Genomic DNA, 19,540 nt, shown 5'->3' on the forward strand with positions numbered 1-19,540 from the left:
TGAATTTGGCTAAATGAAGAGATTGCATATGTGAGGAAGAAATAGTTATGGCTAAAACAGACACCATTTAGTCAGATCATCAGCCGGTCGGGAAAGAGGTTCCCAGCAGAAATGCAGATGCTGACTAGTGCGTGGTGTGGCCGTGGGGAGAGATTATTTTTGGTGGATGAGAAGGAGGAGCATCATGTGCCATTTTCATTCCTCCCAGTTCGAGGGAGTATACCAGTCAGAATCAAGTCATATTCTTAAAACCAAAGTCCGCTCACGAGCTCACCTCCTCGCAGGTGCTGGCCAAGGCGCACCTACCTGTTGAACAGGGACAGACAGCGGTTGGATCACAGCTGTGGTCACCCCCGTCTTTGGAGATGACGCTCCTATTGTCAAGGACACAGAAGTTGTTTTCTTTTGAGCTCTGGAAGATAGGGAGGCAAGTGTTCAAGTCAGAATCTTTTTCAGCAGGAACTATCCTTTGAAACACTTCCAAAGAGCAGGGTTTCTGTTCGCACGCCCAATCCACTTCGACTATAATTGCTTCAGAAACGGGGACCCGCGACCAGCGGCCAGAATTCCTGCGGTCAGCACACGCACAGACTGCATCGAATAGACGTTTAGCAAAAGTCAACACATGGATAAAAGGAAAGCAAGCGAGATGTAACACAGACATGGCTGAACACTCCAAAGTATCAAACTTGAAAATCTTAAAATGAAATATTTGGAAAAAGTCCAATCTTTATCAGTCAGCAGATATTTGAAAATATGTTTAGGGTTAGGGTCCTATAATTAACTGAAAGTTTTGGTTGTCTGTTTTAAGTCTAGCAGCTGTTCTTTGTTCTGGTTTCTGATTTTGTTGAGAGTATCTTGGAATTTTTGTCTTTCCCTAGTGCATAACAGTTAGTGAGGTGCAGAGAAAAGATGAAGAAGAGTTGGTTCCAGGCCCAGCTGTCCAAGTAGCCGGCAGTACCGTCTCAAGCCAGTCACGTAACTTCTCTAAACTTGACCTTCTTGTCTAAAATCAGGGGTGGGAAAGTACGTGGTCTTATAAGGCACCTTTAGCAGCTGTGATTATTTGATGCTGAATGTGTACAATGGCCATGTATGTACTAGCAGATCAGAGGAATTTATTATCACAGTTTCAATATGAATGAAGTTTTCTACAAATTTCTGGTAGATTTTATCTTTGCTAAATAATTAAGCTATTAACATTTTATTAATAGCCCACGTGTCTTTGTAGGAATAACTAAATTCTGTGATTTTTTCAGGTACAAGATCTAAATAGAAATAGATTTTCTCTGAATGAAAATCCATTTCTGGCCTACTTAGATATTTTCCGATTTGTATAGATAAATTGGTTCTCATTTACATTTTAGGAATGATTTAACTGATTTTCTGTCAATGTGATAGCTCTTTTCATATGTTTATAATCAGTTAGAGAGCTGTCTTTGAAACTAATGTTTATGGTTAAATTTGGGCATGTCAATGACGAAATGCAGACTTTATAGTTCAAATGTGTAAGTTAAAAAATTCGGTTGAACTTCAAATATTTGATCTCTGATTGACATCATTTGACCTTTTCCTTCAAAGCACGGCGTGCACAGCTCCAGACCCCAATCATTCGGCTGCCACTCTTTGTTCATGAATAACTGATGGAATTGTAGGCACTTACTGTGGCATAACTCCAGCTTTTAACTTGAAAGCCAAACTTTCACTGTCCGAATCTGTTGAACTGGCACCTGGGGAAGCATCAAAGACAACGACAAAGTTAAGATGTCAGCAGTATTTATAAGAATTCAAAGAATTATATTACTCATTTTAAATAATAACATACAAATTCTTGTTTTTGACCTAATTACACAATGGAATAGAGAATGATTCAGGTTTAGACCATTTTCCATTGGACCATTTCTTCGCAAAAGCATTATTAAAAAGAATTATGATAAATAGCTTTCTTTAAAGCAATATGCTTTTAATGGCAGATTTATTTTTGGTTTCGTTTTTATCACTGTGCCCATCACAGCCCCACTTTCAAACAGCTCATGAACTATGGAATACGTGTGCATAATGTGTCCGTGTGAGAAACGTCCACGCTCTCAAACCGCAGCCCTCTCCAGGACACTACGGAGCGTGGACTATTAACATCTTCATTTCTCATTAACCGGCAGATGCCGTCTGCCTCTTGGGGAAGATCAAGTGCAGCAGTGGCTTCACTGTGGAAGGAGGGGCCTCGGAGTTTGGACCAGCCTCTCCCAAACTCCTTGGCATCGTTACTGTTCCTACACAAAAGGTTACTGTATCAGCTTTTTAGTCAAAATGTAAATAAACGACGCTCAGATTTTAATGTCTACCTATTTTGTATCAAGAGATTTTAGACGATAGATTTTAAAATAATTGCAAGAGTTAAAAGTATAGTCTTGATGTTTCTAAGATATATTTAACTTGGGTTATTTAAATTGCCTTATAAAATAATACATGTGTATAGAAAAATAACCAAATAGCACAGAATTGTGTGACATAATAGTCACAATCAGTAGGAACCTTTGTAAATACCATTCTGCACATGTAAACAGTCCGGTCTGCATTTTTTCAGGGAAGTTAAATACTTTGTGTCAACATACATACATTACTGTGCATAATGATACAGATGGATTCGTGCTATATGCGTGCTTTGCAATTAGCTACTTTTGCCATCACCAGACGTAGAATACGTGCGTCACTCGGTTCCCTTGGACGGCTGCCTGGTGCTCCCTCCCGGGACTCGGCTGCAGTATGTTTTTTCCAGCCTTTTATTGACATTGAAAACAGTCATGTTTAGGTAATTCTGCTGGAATGTTTGCTGTCCCTTCCTATTTATTTCTGTAACCACCACCCAGTGCAGGCTGTCTTCACCTGGTGCCTGGGCTACCACAGACTCTTATCTTATCTTCCCATCTCTCTCCCTCTCAAATTCACCTGTGCGCTCCATCAGATTAACGTTCCTAGAGTACACGTTTGTTGTTAAAGAAAGCAGGTGATTTGAGTCTCCACTCAGTAAATTAAAAACCCCCAAGCCTGACATTTAATGGACTTCACGATTTCTAACCTGGTTTTCTAGCTTTATTTGCCAGAACCTCCTGCACTTCCAAGGCAGGAACCCTGAGCCACGGAGCTGAACCTGCTGGCGTGTGTGCTCCACAGGTAAGGGGGGGGGCGGTGAGGAAGACACACACACACACATACACACACACACCCCACGCACACACCACACGCACACACCCCACACACACACACCCCACACACACACACCACACACCCCACACACACACACCACACACCCCACACACACACCCCACACACACACCACACGCACACACCACATACCCCACACACACACCACACACCACACACACACACCCCACACACACACCACACGCACACACCACATACCCCACACACACCACACACCACACACACACACCCCACACACACACCACACGCACACACCACATACCCCACACACACACCACACACCACACACACACACCCCACACACACACCACATGCACACACCACATACCCCACACACACACCACACACCACACACACACACCACACACCCCACACACACACCACACACACCACACACACACACCACACACCCCACACACACACCACACACCCCACACACACACCCCACACACACACCATATGCACACACCACATACCCCACACACACACCACATGCACACACCACACGCACACACCACACACCCCACACACACACCACACACCACACACACACACACACCACACACCACACACACCACACACACCACACACACACACACACACAACCACACCCCACACACACACCACACACCCCACACACACACACCACACACACATACCACACACACACCACATACCCCACACACACACCACACACCACACACACACCACACACACCACACACACCACACACACCACATACCCCACACACACACCACACACACACCCCACACACACACCACACACACACACCACACACCCCCCACACACACCCCCCACACACACCACACACCCCACACACACACCACACACCACACACACCACACACACCACACACACACCACACACACCACATACCCCACACACACACCACACACCACACACACACCACACACACCACACACACACCACACACACACACCCCACACACACACACCACACACCACACACACACACCACACACCACACACCCCACACACACACCCCACACACCACACACCCCACACACACACACCCCACACACACACCCCACACACCACACACACACACCACACACCACACACCCCACACACTACACACACACACACACACACACACACACACACACACACACACCCCTGCCCTCATGAGAACACACGAGAAATAAACACACGACACGGCGGGGGGTGAGGCGGGAAAGTGCTAAGCAGGGGAGGGCACAGGCTGTGCTGGGCATGTGGCAGGAGGGGTTGCAATTTTAAGGAGGGTGGCAGGAAGGCTCCATCGGACCCAGAGGAGGTGGGGGCTTTCCCGCTTTGCTTGTTTTCCATATTTGTACTTTAAATTATAGTATTCGCTCCCTAGGAAACTTCTACCCAGTTTTTTTTCCCCCCCGAGACAGGGTCTCACTCTGTTGCCCAGGGTGGAGTGCAAGGGCTTCATCACAGCCCACTGCAACCTCACACTGCTGGGCTCAAGCGATCCTCCTGCCCCAGCCTCCCCAGTAGCTGGGACTACAGGTGCACCACGACGCCCAGCTAATTTTTCTATTTTTTTGTAGAGCCGGGGTCTCACTCTTGCTCAGGCCGGTCTTGAACTCCTGACCTCAAGTGACCCTCCTGCCTCGGCCTCCAGTCCCTCCCGATGTCCTCTCCTTCACGATCAGCCAGCCATCGCTCTGTGCTCTTTCTTCTCTGAGCTCCCAGTGCTCCCGTCGACACCACTCACGTCACCTACAGTGTCACACCCGCCAGGAAATCGTTAGTTCCCTGAGAAGTCACGTGGGCTTAGGAAGCGAACTACCAACTTTTGACCACCCCGCTGTTAGTCTGCTAGGTGCGCTACGTCATTTAGTTACCATACTAGTGAACCTCGGCAGGAAGTGAGTTCCAATTTACAGATAAGCGACGGAGGAACCAAGAGGTTAGGCAATTCGCGTGAGGTCACGTAACTTGAAGGCAGTGGTGACAGGAAGTGCACTCACTAGTTTGAACTCGTGGTCCGTGCCCTCCCCTCCCACCACGTGACCCTCCTGTGCCGCGCACGCCCGTGTTCCTCGGCCTTTCACGTCTGCTGGGGGAGCAAGCGCAGCCGGGAGTGGCGAAGCCCGCGTGGCACAGGGAGAGGCTGTGCCACCAGAGGGAGCGGCTGCCGGGAGGCCGAGCCAGACACTCGCGTGGGGTCTGGAACTCGGGGCCGCTGCGCTTGGACTTGGTTGCCACGGCATCGCCTGTGGGCGGGGGAGATTAACAGTGCAGGGTTAACTGGGGGAGGAGGGGGGAAACTGGGCAAAACAAACAACAGACCCTCAAAAATAGGTTGCAGACAAGGAAACCTTTGACTGTGACGAGGGCAGGGAGAGCCGAGCCGGGAACGCCAGGGAAGACTCGGCCATCAGACGGTTGGGGTCACTCGAGAGACCATTTTATTGGAGTCATAAAAGGGTTTGGGAGAAGGGGAGGGGTGGCAAAAACCATATGGAAGTTATCACAGACACTCTCCGAGTGGCCAAGAACTGGGGAGAGAAATCGCTATTTTTCACCTGATTCCAAACATTGAAATCATCACACACACACACAGAAAAATCCTCCTCCGACCTCCATTTAGAAAGCCATTCTTGCTGCGTTTTTTTCTAGCTGAGTTTCAGAGAAAGGGAAAGGGCCCAAAAGGTTGCTGTCCCCGAATAAGAACATGTTTGCTGGTTTTCGCACACCTGTCCAACGCTTGTGAAATCTCAATGTCACCTTGTGGCTCAGGTGTCAGGGCAGCTCTTGCAGGCCGCGGCGGCAGATCAAATCTCCCCCTCTGCAGCGGCCCCTCCCTCCCTCAGGGCAGTTCTTCCCACCCCCAGCCTGTCCTCCTGCCAGCCATCCGCCCTGCACCTGCCCGGCAGGAGAAAACACCCGGTCTCAGGTTAACATTTCCCTCCTGTTTATCAACTGTCACTTTCAGATTCTGACGCAGGCTCCAATGTGAAAGAGTTGCATGTTCTAGTCCTTGCAGTTACCATCATCTGTTCATCTAGTATTTACCTGCCTAAATCTTAACTCGCCCTGTTTTCCTAAATCGTCAACTCCTGCACACAGAGGGAAGGGATCGCAGGCCACTGATCTGGCCCCACGCGCTGGCAGGGCACCAGTGCAGCGTCATGCAAGCCTCCTGTCTTGACTGTAGAAGGAGCTCCCTTTCTGTTTTTAAAACTTACCCAATTTAATACTGTCTTTTAAGAAAGGATCTAGAAAATACACAGAAACAAGAATGAAAGAGAAAAGTCATCTGGAATACTGCAATTCAGATACTTTGGTGTATATCATTTCAAAGTTTATCCATGTGTACGTAGATAAGTAATAAATATATTTATATTTTCAAAAGTCAGACGATGCTCTGCATACTGTCCAATTATTGCCTCCCCCTCACACTACGCTGTGAAACGCTTTCCCATGTCAATAAATAAACACGTAGTTTATGCTTTTCTAATGGGTGCTTCAAATTTGTGTGGATTTATCATAATTTTATCATTCCATTATTATTACATGTATTTATTTTCTTTTTTTGCATCTGCCCAGAAAGATGTATAAAATTACAGTATAGCAAAACATCCATTTTCCCACATTCGTGAAAACACTGTGTTCTAATTATTTTTATTTTTGTCTATCTGATCCTTAATTTAAAAATACAGATATTTCCAAGTGGCAAAAAACTAGATGTAAATCATATAGCTTCAGCCTCAGGAAATAGGAAGTCTTCATAAAGGTAGATATCAACTATTAAAAAACACACATATACTATATATGTTTTAAATCCCTAAGTGACTTTACTGACCCGAGTCACGGAATTTATCCTTCTGTACCTGCTCTGCCTTTTAATATTTCAGAGTGACTGCATCTCTCATTCCTCCTTCTCCCTCCTTCTAACGCGGTTGCTATGACCATCGGCACAGCAGGAATCACTCACAGACAAGAGTAACTGAGGCAACGTCAACGACATATCACTTTATAAATGATGAACGGCTATAAAGGATTCATCAATTCAATCAAAATGAGTTTCAAGCAATGTTTGATGACAGGGGTAGAGGCTAGTGACAGAATAGGTTAAATTTAAAAAAGCAGGGTACAAAAGAATTTATAGAGCAAAAATATACATACTCACGTGGAGGAAAAAGATTGGAAAGATCGAAATGTTAAGAGTGACTATCGCAAGGCAGTGGGATTAGACGTGGCTTTTATAATTTCTGTTCATCCCTGTATTTTCATTTTTAGAAGTAAAAATGTGTGATTTTTGTAACGGTAGCAGCAGCCCACGCGGCGCCAGGCACTGCCCTGGGAGACGAACTCGCCGAGCCTCGCGGCAATGTGAGCATCTCCAGGTGAGGAAACAGAGGCACAGAGCTGCAGGGACAACTGCCAAGGTCACGGGATGAGGAACACGAAGGTCGCCATAAAGCACTATGAAAAGTTATTTAAAAATGAATGTTGTGAAGAACGGCCAGAGCCATGCCTAGCTCCTCCGGCTTCTCAAAATCGGGCACAGCGCAGGGAGGTGTGGCAGTGGTCCTGGCGTCCGCCGCTGGGGTCGGCTGGGGCCATCGTACCGTCACAGCACCGCTGCTTCAAACGCCACTTCCAGGGGTGCACATTTTACCCGCCCACTCGGAGCACTGAGAACGTGTGTCCACAGGACGTGCCAACCGCGTCAGGCTCGGCCCCTGCGGTGCCCTGCCCTCCCCCACACCCGGCCCCGATGCGCCCTGGCCACAGGGTCGGTGGAATCCAGCTTCCTTCCCGGCATTGCCGTAAAGCCACAGGGGTCTGCGATCCATCGTCCAGTCCTGCGGAGGCAGTGGGGAAGCGCGAGACGTCCGTACTGATTCCCCGTGTTCCTGCTGAACTTTCCTGTCCACGCAGGAAATTCTCCAGATGAGTCCTCGGGGGCCCCACCCCGGGGCGCACGTGGGCAGGTTCTGCGCCTTTCTCCTTTCTAGAGACTCCACATCCCACCCTCCCCGCCGCCCGCAGCATCTATTTTCCTCTCTTGCACCACTGTCATCGCGTACAAACGTGCTCCAGCAGCCCCTGCCTACGCGCACGCCGCACAAGACCACCCTGCTCGACCCCACGCTCCTCCCAGACCCTGGCCGTGTCTCTGCCGTGGTGAAGCAGAACGTCCCAGGAAATACCTATCGTTAAGTATCTGCTGCTTGTCCTTCCGCGTGTCACAACTGTCCTCACCCCGTGGTACGTGGTCCTTGTGTCTCTCCAGATCCCTCAAGCCCCTCTCTCAAATCACCCACAGCGGCCCATGCTGCGAATCCAGGGCTCCCTCCTCGTGCTCCTCTGGCCGGATCTCCCAGCAGCGGACACGGCGCCAACCCCTCCTCCGGAAGCGATTTCTCTCGCCCTCCCTACACCTCTCTGCAGGGCTCCTCTCTGACCCAGGGCTCTTCCTCCTTAACCTCCTCTGCTGGCAACTCCTCGAGTGGCGAGCCACGCGCAGGGGTGTCCCAGGCTCAGATCAGGCCCTGCCCTGCCTGTCACCTTTCTCCCTGGTTGGTCTCTCCGGCGGCGGGGCCAGTCCCACGGCTTCAGCTGCCATCGACACCCTGCGGGTCCCCAACAGTCTCCCCACTCTGCGCTGCGCATGCGAGTGTCCCTCGACTGACCCGACACGTCTGCCTGCTGTCCAAACAGATCCCAACTTAGCTCACTCAAAAGAGACCCTCAGTCCCTCTGTCCCCTAATCTGCTCCTCCCCAGGCTGCCCCGCTGCAGAGACTGGCAGCGTGGGCCACGCAGGGTAGAGCTGAACCCACAGTCACACCCGGTCCCTTCCGTCCCCTCACCCTCCTGTCTGACCACCGCGGCTTCTGGATCCACCTCCGGACTCTACCTTGACCCCGACTCTCTCTCCCACTTACGCTGAACCTTCCTGAAGCACCGTTTCTCCTCTGTCCTGCTGCGATCGGCTTCCGACTGGTCTCCCCAGTTTTAAGCCAAAGCCACAGTTTAAAAACACAGGTCAGTTGAAACCCTCCATGGTTTGCGATTTTATTTAGAATCCAGGCCAAACTGCTACCAGTGACCTCGAGGCCCCACGTCCCACCTAACGGGGCTGAGGTGTGACCTTCTCAGCTGCCCCTGCCCTGGGATGCCCCAGTCACCTGACGTCCCCTGCTGCTTGGGCACAGCCGGCCGTCCCCGTCAAGGCCTCTGCAGCTCCCGCTGTCTGGAGCACTGTTTTTCTTTTATTTTTTGAGACAGAGTCTTGCTCTGTCACCTCACGTCGAGAACAGTGGTGTCATCATAGGTCACTGCAACCTCCAACTCCTGGGCTCAAGCCATCCTCCTGCCTCAGCCTCCCGGGTAACGGGGACTACAGACGTGTGCCACCACGCCGGCTAATTTTTCTATTTTTTGTAGGGACGGTTCTCGCTCTACATAAATGTTGGTTGAATTAAGGTGATAGGCTCTTACTTAAATCTAATGTGATCTCAGTTAGCAACTGTATTACAGAAGCAGCACACTCAAAAATCCACCGTATGTCCAGCAATCCTGCAAGTGAATGAAGCCCTGCGTCGAAAGGTGCTCTGTGTGAACTTGAATTTGGAAACAAACCCAATCGTCACTAGCAGACAGGTTTTTTAGGGAAGTTTAAGTTTCCTTCATTGTATTTCTAAACTGCTTCAAGAATTTTGCCACAAGCCCACCCATGAGTAATACTGCTGCCTCATTAGCGAAATGCTAACAATCTTTTTGTCATTCATTTTTCGCTCAGATAGCACCTTGAAATAAATGCCTGTCAGTGCCATGTGGTGGCTCAGAACGTGGGCCCTGGGGCAAGACCCTCTGCGAGACCCTCTTCCCTCTCTGGGTCTCAGTTTAGGGGACGCCAGTCTTAGGCTTCCGGCAAAGTTTGAATGATTATGTATCTATCTGTGTGTGTGTGTGTGTGTGTGTGTGTGCATTTTATAAGTGCCACATAAGTATTAATCATTGTGACATATAGAATTTTGCTGTTATTAAAGGACAAGGTCCCTTGAGGAGCCTGACAACGTTTGCCTCCAAGAACAGTCATTTTATTTAAAGGAAAGGTACCTGCTTTTAGTCATCAGTAACAGTTACTTTTAAAACTAAATTCTTTTTGTCAGTTCTCGAAGGAGCTATAAGTTCACATCTTGCTTTCTTCCATTTTAAATAATAAAGAAATTCAGTACTATTGAATGGTTTTAAACAATGAAGATTAAAGTAGTGCAGACCTCAAGGATTTTAATCTACTTTCCATATTTTAATTATTAGTTTGAAAAGCAACCAATTAACAGAGTGCTCACCAATTTATGGATTTAGGGACTGTAGTGCTTAAAATACTTCCAACTGTTTTAAATTATTGGTATTGATCAAAACACAATAATAATGTAAACTCTGATACCTTGATACCAAGTTTTCCAATTCCCTAAGTGCTGAGTCTTGTCAAAAACGAACACAATAGAAATATTCCATTCTCTGCCAACCCCTCTGTAACTCAACACCGATTCTTGAAATCATTCTCACCCAGGGACTGCAAGTTCCTGGTATATTTAGCAGGAATCATGGAGTCTTAACAACAGAGGCAAAATTCTAGAATTTAGTAAAACTGAGAGCATTTAAAAATATTCGATCACTTACGATTCCCATGAATGATTTCCTAAATCATTTACAGTGTAACTTTTGTTGGTACAGTGTTTCAATGATGCTCCCATACTTTATTTACTAGGGAAAGATAAAAATAAGTTGGGTACTTTACAGTTTAAATAAATTTAAGTTAATATAGCTGCAATGTTTTAAATTAAAAGGAACACATGTTGACATTAGAGATAAGGGATGTGTGCCTCAATGTCAGAACTGTTCAATGTGTTTGTGAAGTTTTTTGCGAGAACGAAGGTTTGAGTCGCGCCACTGTGCCGTTTGCATGGGAAAGCGTATCAGACCCCCCTTCGCCACGCTCCCCTTACCTTCCACAAACACCTCGGCAGACGTGGTGTCTGAGCCGCTGGGGTTCGTGGCCAGACAGGTGTAGCGGCCTGTGTCGTCCTCAAAGGCCTCTGCTATGACCAGGGTGTGCAGGTCCCCGTCACTGCGGATCTGGATGTCGGGACAGTCGTGCAGCTCCCTCCCCTCGCAGAACCACCTGCCGTGGGGGTCAGGGAGAGAGAAGGAAAGACGTTAACACAACGGAGCGGAGGTGCAGGCGGGATGCTAGGCAGTGGGTGCGAGTTTGATTAAGAAAAAGATCTGTGTCAACGTTACTGATGGAAACTCTTCCATCTAGACCGTGACATTCAGGACTGGGCAGTCCCCACGGGTTTTCTTTGTAAAGTGTCACGTACATTTTAACAGCCTTGACACAAGGGACATCATCAAACTCAGACCATTTCAGTCACAAAATAAAAGGAACAGAAATTCAAAGAGTTTACATAAATTCAAATTAAGGGAAGAAGAATCATTATTTATTTATTTTATTTATTTATTTATTTTGAGACAGAGTCTCGCTCTGTTGCCCGGGCTAGAGTGAGTGCCGTGGCGTCAGCCTGGCTCACAGCAACCTCAAACTCCTGGGCTCAAGCGATCCTCCTGCCTCAGCCTCCCGAGTAGCTGGGACTACAGGCGTGTGCCACCATGCCCGGCTAATTTTTTCTATATATATTTTTAGTTGTCCAGATAATTTCTTTCTATTTTTAGTAGAGACGGGGTCTCGCTCTTGCTCAGGCTGGTCTCGAACTCCTGACCTCGAGCGATGCACCTGCCTCGGCCTCCCAGAGTGCTAGGATTACAGGTGTGAGCCACCGCGCCTGGCCAATTATTTATTAAATGTCTATTATATGCAAATAGGACCTTATTTTCTATCTTCACAACAACCTGATGAAGTTGTCATTCCATTTTTAGATATAGGACACTCTCACTGGCCTGGAGCAATGATAAAGAACACAGGCACTTAAATCCAGACAGTGCCCACAATGTGATTTTCCCTAACACTCTTAGCTTCATCTTCTATCAGGCTTGTTCCTGTGAGTGTAGACATGTTTTAACAAAGTTTACTGAGTCCTCATGTCTAATTTCTGGTGCAGCCACGAAGCAGCCACATAACTGCCAGGCCACAGGGAGCCAGGCAAACCGGAGCAGCAAACCTCGCAAAGTGAGAGTGCGTGGCAACCCCCCCCCCTCCCCTGTCCGAAGGAGCAAGAGTTGCTAATATAGGAATAAACTAGTTGGGACTGGCTGTCAGATTCCAAGACCATAAACGGGGTATGAGAATAACCTTGCACTGACTGGAAACAAAATGTAATAGGGCTGAGATGTGGTCATATTCATTCATTCATCAATCATGGATGTATTCATCCATCACAGTGCTGACTGCACTTCAGCTACACTCCAGGAGCTAACTGGGCACACAGGTGCCAGCCAAGCCAGGTTTCTCACTTCATGAGACCAGTAGTAGGGGCTAACAAAGAAGAATACCCAATTATAGACGTAAGGAAATACACTGAATACGCTTTACCTAATGAGCTTAGTTCTTCCATCACAGGGAAGCGTGTAGTACTTCAGAGATGCTGGCTGGCATAGCTTCATACTTACAGACTAAGTTTGCTTTGGATAAAATACTTAGACGGTAATCAATTTATTGGAGAGGAGATAATGTTCATGAGTCTTAAATTTTCCCCTTTTATCCATAAAGGATTACAGCACGTAGGAGAAACAAAGGTTGCAGCATTTGAAGCTCTGTAAGATGACATATTTCTTTATACCATTCTGTGCTGGGATTTTGAAATCAAGGTTGTTAAAATATACATATATATATATATATTTTTTCTTTCTTTCTTTTTGTTGCATAATGGTTCTCTTCCCCCCTCAGGATTTTCCAAACATTCCAGCCTACAAATGAGATGGTGCCAAAAATTCAAGGATCAGGTTATGGCACCAGCAGGACGTGGCTGGACTGAAATCCAAGAAGGTGTTTTGCATTTAAAAAGTGCAGGATTTAATTGTTCACTTTCTACATTTCAAGGTGAGCTTAAATGTGACCGCTGACTTGGGCTGAGTCCAGTTGCTTGAGGGGAGTGGCTGCATCTGTCCCCGTCCCAGGGCGGCGTGGTCAGGGATCGGGGTCGGGGGACAATCAAGATCGGGGACTGCAGCTGCTCATGAACAAATGTCTGCCCTTGAAAACCACCAGTCGCTTCCATTCTTGGGGGGGGGGAGAACCTTTAAAACTCTGCCTCCCTGACGTGCCGTGTGGCCCTGGCAGCTGGCAGAGGGCTCGGAACGGCAGACGGGGCCGGAAGACACATCTGGGAATGCTCAGAGCACGCGGATTCTCCAGGATGGGGCCAGGATTGTTGACTTTTATGAGAATAAACTCAACCAGCTAATGAAAGGAACCAACAAATTTACTGCAAAGCGTAATATATACTTTATAGTACAGAATACTAATAGTTTATGTTAAAAAATCACATATGGCACAGCTTGGCTTGCAAGTCGACTACAATATCTATTCTAATACTACCACTTAGCAGGAAATATAGATTTTATGAGTGACAGTTTCTTTTGGCTGTTTTTATTTTATGGAACCACAGCTACGTTTGATGGAAATTCTCTGCGCACTGTATTTTAAACATATGGCTTTTAAAACGAAACAAATCTGACTTATAACACTTATAAAGCTTCATCGGCGAACCTTGGCTAACGCTCTCCGACTTTGCTAAGCAGAACGGCGAATGTTGGGAGCCAGTGAATGGAAAGAATGGGGTGCTTGCTAAATAAAAACCTTTAAAAACAGTTTTTATTTTCTCCTCTAAGTCAGTTTCTTTAGGCTCACAAGGAAACATGTTGGAAGACGTCTCTCTGTTTTCCCTGACAACTGCACTGACTTGCACTTCCTGGGCAAATTTATCTTCAGAGAGATGTCAAAGAGACAGCAGGATGGCAAGTTGAGCCCCCAGCTGTCCCTGTCCCCAAAGTCCCAGCAACCATGTGGCTTCATGAAGTCCACGCTTGAAGAAAACCAAAGCAACCAGTTCCTGTAATGCTACTGTGATGACAATAAAGGACAGGGAAGAACCCACGTGGTTCGGCATTGGCCACCTTCTCCAGGTGTCATTGCCCCCGAAGGCGCGGCAGGACCTGCCACAAACCCGAAAACCACCAACGCGAAATTGGCAAGCTATGCCCAAGACCAATTTTGTTTATTCCTAAGCTCAAAGTCAGGCCATCTGTAAGTATTACATTTTATACGTCCTCAATTAAACAACAATTAATTTTTATGGAGTGTTTTTTGTCTTGTCACCAAAGATTTCTTAATTTTTTACACGTGTGCACATTAACCATAAGCCACAGGATGTTTATTCTGTCATGTGGATTTATAGGCAGACCGGAGTGAAATTAGTCCTTGTCTAAATTTACTATGGCTATAATTTCATGACTGCTTAGCTCGAAGGCCAATAGCTAAATTTGTGTGGACAACAGATGTATTTTAACCTTATGGCCCAAAAGGGACCAATAAATAGATTGGCTTTTTGAAATCCAAAGCCCAGGAAATGATAAAATAGATTCTGAACCAAAACCAGATTCCTGGCTAGCAAGTCTTTCCTCAATAATCATTTTATCTCCTAAGAAAAGAAGATAAAATAGAGGGGTGGACCAGCCCAGATAAAACTAAACTTTAAAAATGATTTTATTTTTTTTTTTTAATTTGACCATGAGAGGTGGCTTAGTGTCTGGACACTAGGAGCATGCAGATATTTAATCACTGCTCTTAGACAACAACTATAAAAATAGGCGAGTGGAACCTCCACTATCTGTGCTGCCAGAAGCTGCTGAAGTGTTAGACTGCTTCTGAATACTTCTCACGTTGGTGACGTGGTAGAAGGGACCGAGGACTGGGGTCAGCAGTCCTGGTCTGGTTTCGCCTGGTCCATGGACCAGCTCCGGTGACTGTGGCCCCATCACTGTCTTGTCTGGGGCTTGAGTCTCCTTATTTGTGAAATGCGAGGAATGAGCTAGGCTAGTGCTGTTTCCTCAAATGTGTCCCAAGAAACCAGTTCTGCAGCAAGTTGACAGATAACATTGAAAAGGTTTCTGCGGCCAAATAGGTTTACGAAGCACTGGGTTAAACAAAGTTAAACATCTGTCTTTACTCCAGAATTTTTTAGGGCTTTGACTGTGCCAATATATACTGCCTTTCCACGAGAGAAATATGGCAGCCATCATTCTCAATCTTACTCGACCATGGAGCATGTGTTCCGAGAATTAGAGTTCTGGGAACACATTCTGGAAAACACTGGCTTGGATCATCACTAAGATCCCATCTCACTCTAGGATAGCGACATCTAATACCTGGCATACATTGTACAGCCACCTTTTCCAGTGCTTATGAAGGACACCACACAGGGTGAGCCCCATGTCACACGGGTCCCAGACGTCACTTCAGAGCCTTCTCAAACGCTGCCCTGGGCGGCCACCACCAACTGCTTAGAGCTGGCACCTGAGCTGGCACATATGAGCCATCCCTGTTTTTAACAGTCTGTGTGTAGATATTATTTTCTTACAAAGGAATCAACAGGAAATGCTGATTTCTAACCTCCCATTTATCCTTGCCTGTTAATTCTAAGAATTTTCTATGTTTTTTTTTAATGGACAAGCTTCCATTTTACCATGGCACATAAAAATACTGGGGTTTCTCCCCATTTTGGAAAACACTCAGATGAACACATAATGCATTGTCCAAGCCAGGAAGTTTCTGAGAGTGAAAAAGGCAACCATTTATAATGACAAAAAGAAATGGTTACTACTGTTCCAGGCAGACTAGGATGTGCACTTGTCCTACTTATCGCTCACTGCAAGAGCAACTGAAATGTCACTTTGGTTCTAGCGAGTATTTTGGCTCTTTGCACATGTGATTCACTCCCGGAGCAGACAGAAGTACCTATCACAGTCTACGAGGGGGACAGAGTCTCCCAACCCTGTCAGTCATTCACAAGTTCTCAGCTTACACCTGTTAGTTAAGAAAGAATAGATTCATTTTCACCAGTTCTCTATGTAGCCACAAAAATAAGTCAGCATGACCTGACAAGTCACACTTCAAAGTTACCTATATTGTGAAAATTTGTTCTGAATGCTTCCAAGCCTTCAAAGCTTCGGGGGAAAGAGTGGATTCCAGAGAGAGCCTGAGAATGAGAAACTGGGCACGTAGAACAGCGAGAGGTGCACATTCAGCTACTTTGTTGCTACAATTACAGCAGGTAATTACTGGCTATTGTTGCAACTTGGATTGCATTCCAGAGGGGATGAAATGGGAGATGTTTTATTAGACAATGCTGTCAGTCCTGTGCTTTTGGAACTCACCCACTGAAACACAAGGAGTACCTCCGAATTATGAAACGCAAGAGGGCTAGAGCCAAACCGAGGAGGGGCAGCATCTCCTCCTGGCATCTCCCACTTTGTGGCGTTATGGAAACCCACGGAAAACAGTTCCTGTCCGTGTGCGGACCCCTACAAAGCCCAGCAGCTGTTTCTTTGCGTCTGACAAACATTCACATTGAATTCGACTTTTCCCCCAGCAGTGGAAGGTCTTTCCCCAGAGTCACGGAACGGGAGATTCCGTTTCCAGTGTCCTCTGCTTCCCTCGTGTACCCCCAGCTTCCTGCTGTACTGGTGCTGCCACCTAATCGTGACTGGGGACAAGGCGGGAGGAAACTGAATGGCAGTAGGGTGGGGACGAGGGCACATGCCCTTCTTTCTGAAGAAGGCTTAGCGTTAGCACGCAGAGGGCTCTCCTCTATCCGATTCACCTCGTCTCTGCGTGAGGCTTCAGTGGGTCGAGGCTGCACCAGCTGAGCCCCGTTCAGCTGCGCAGGGCAAGGAGGGCGGCTCGGGGGACTCTCAGAGTCCGGGGGCTCCTCCCGGGGCGTCCTGGCTGGTGTCCAGGCTAAGGGCATTCCGTGTGGCCGGTGTGAACCACAGCACGAGCACGGGAAGCAGGGCACACACGCGGTTAGGCCGAGCCTGGCCCGCCCGGCAGGGTTGTGTGCACAGAAACCTGTTCCCTCTCCGCCCAGCTGGCTCCTGTTCAAGCCGCCCTCTGTCCTGGATGCTTTTCCCTTGTTCTTACTTTGTGTTCCTTCTAGAAGCCCACATGGAGAGGCCAGTTTACCAAGGAGAGAATTCTTTTAATTCAATAATGAAAAATGAGAGGTAGAAGGAATTAATTATACTGTTAGCAGGTAGCACTCACAGGCCTTGCACCAACTATCCCAGCAAAGATAGCGAAGGCCTTCATAAAAGATGTGGGTGACATTGTTACACACACACACACACACACACACACACACACACACACACACACCCCAAGTACTCGTATACACACGCCTGAATTTATCCAACATGCTCCTTGAATCAAGTTCCTGAAAGACTCTCAAACACCCTGCAAATGCTACCTTGTAACGACCTTTCTTATTCTAACCACACAGGTAGTTCTGGAAATAATACCTCTCCTCCTCCCAACCATTTGGAGCAAATACATACTTTTGAATTTGCAGACAAGTGAGCGGCTGTCCCAGAGAGCTGCCTCCACGGCTCCCGGAGCTGGGCGGGGCCTCAGGTGTGCGAGCAAGAACAGGAAGTCGGGACTAATTGTACCTTGTTTTATTTGGCTATTTGAATAACGAATAAAATGCCACGTTTCATTCCAGTGGGTTTCTCAGAGCAAATTTCATTTCTGACAAACGAAATTTCTCAGGCTGACATTTCATTCTAACAGAGTTTTGTAAAGTGTGAAGTTAATGTTATGACCTGATTCGAGTCTTTAAATCTTTTTCTTCAAAAAATAAAGATTTTGTTATGTCATGATGAAACTGTTCTTCTCACAATCACAATTACAGCCCCACTTGACCTGGCTACATCCCCTCACTCCGTGCCTGTATCCCGCGTGCCCCAAAGCTGCCGTGGATCTCACAATACACAACTGGTAAAAATCGGCTGCAGAGGCACTTACAGACTGGGTAACAGAAGAAAAAATACACATATCCACCCCTGCAAAAAAAAAAAAAAACCCTCCCAACTCTACAGCTATGATGTGGTGCTGCAGGGAGGGAGGGTTAGGGACAAAGGCTTTAGCATAAGATATGTACTGGTTACAGGAAATCAGAATAGTTCACTTGCTTGCAGAGCAAATAAAAATGTGTTTTTTTGTATTTAAAAATGTCAATGATGATAACGGCTACATGGATTTGCTGTGCAGGAAAAGAAGAGCAAACGCTGTCTTGGGGATCAGGATTCTAACTCTCAGAGCCCCGCATCTGTGGTTCAGAACAGCTGGGTAATTTGCTCTGGCCTCAGCCTCATCTGTCCCCGGGGCTCCCGGGGACCTCTGTGATAAGGAAGAGTGGCCAGCAGCCCCCAAGGCCACGACACTGTGAGAAAGCCCTTCCTCTGCACCGTATCATTCCGGCAGTGTGTAGATGCTGGAGAAACAGAAAACATTACTCTGTACCAGGAAAGGGTAGAGCGGTCCACGGGCAAACGCCGTTTGCACACACGGCTTCTCCCAGCTCTCTGGGCAGGAGGGACCGCAGTGGCCCTACGGCAGTCAGCGCTGCACTGGGCCGCTCTTCTTCCGGGTTGTTTGAAGTTGGGCTTAAACAAAGTTGCTGCGGACTCTCAGGTCAATTCTGAAGGATCTAAAAAATTCCCTGAGGCTAAATTCTTATGGCTAAAATTAGTCCATATGTTCAAAGACGGAAGAGATTGGAATGAGTTGGTTAGTGCCCTGTCACGAGATGTATTGAAGATAGAAGAACAATTAGCAAGGATATTATAGAAAAAATTCTGAATAACTGCTTAAGAGACTACGACGATTGGTCCTATAATTTTTCTTTTCTTTTAGCAAGCATGACAACTGGTGACTGAAAGTGGGACTAAACATCTAATGCCTGGTGCGCTGGACACTAACGAATGGCATAATCCTCTTAATTATGATGCGTTTACTAGATTAGCCTAATTTAATCAAGATAACTCTCAAGATTTCCAGGGGCTTTTTAATTAGAATGGTTTATTGGGGATACATTAGCTGTAAAACGGAACACAAAAAATACTGTGATGTTTCCCTGTTTGTATCACAACATATATTTTAAATAACTATTTCATGCTTTGTACAAAAACCTGAAGCAACATGTGACATGAGAACATTTCCTCTAATAGAAAAGCTTTCTAAAGTTAATCATATTCATTAGTAACTTACTAACTCATTCAAGCTTCCAAGTTTTCTTCCTGAGGTTC

General features: G+C 46.8%; 1 protein-coding gene across 1 annotated transcript in view; it reads right to left on the reverse strand.

The window, feature by feature from the left end:
• PALLD (palladin, cytoskeletal associated protein) overlaps positions 1–17,827 on the reverse strand; it is a 196,832-nt gene extending 179,005 nt beyond the window's left edge. The window contains exons 1-4 of the mRNA XM_045552536.1: positions 17,789–17,827; positions 11,224–11,399; positions 1,664–1,730; positions 307–412 (exon numbers count right to left, since the gene is read on the reverse strand). Of these exons, the coding sequence (XP_045408492.1) occupies positions 307–412; positions 1,664–1,671 (114 nt within the window). The 5' untranslated portion in view covers positions 1,672–1,730; positions 11,224–11,399; positions 17,789–17,827. The remainder of the gene's footprint in view (positions 1–306; positions 413–1,663; positions 1,731–11,223; positions 11,400–17,788) is intronic.
• Positions 17,828–19,540: the final 1,713 nt, after the last annotated feature.

This window comes from Lemur catta, chromosome 5, assembly GCF_020740605.2.
Source record: "Lemur catta isolate mLemCat1 chromosome 5, mLemCat1.pri, whole genome shotgun sequence".
In the NCBI taxonomy this organism is placed as follows: Eukaryota; Metazoa; Chordata; class Mammalia; order Primates; family Lemuridae; genus Lemur; species Lemur catta.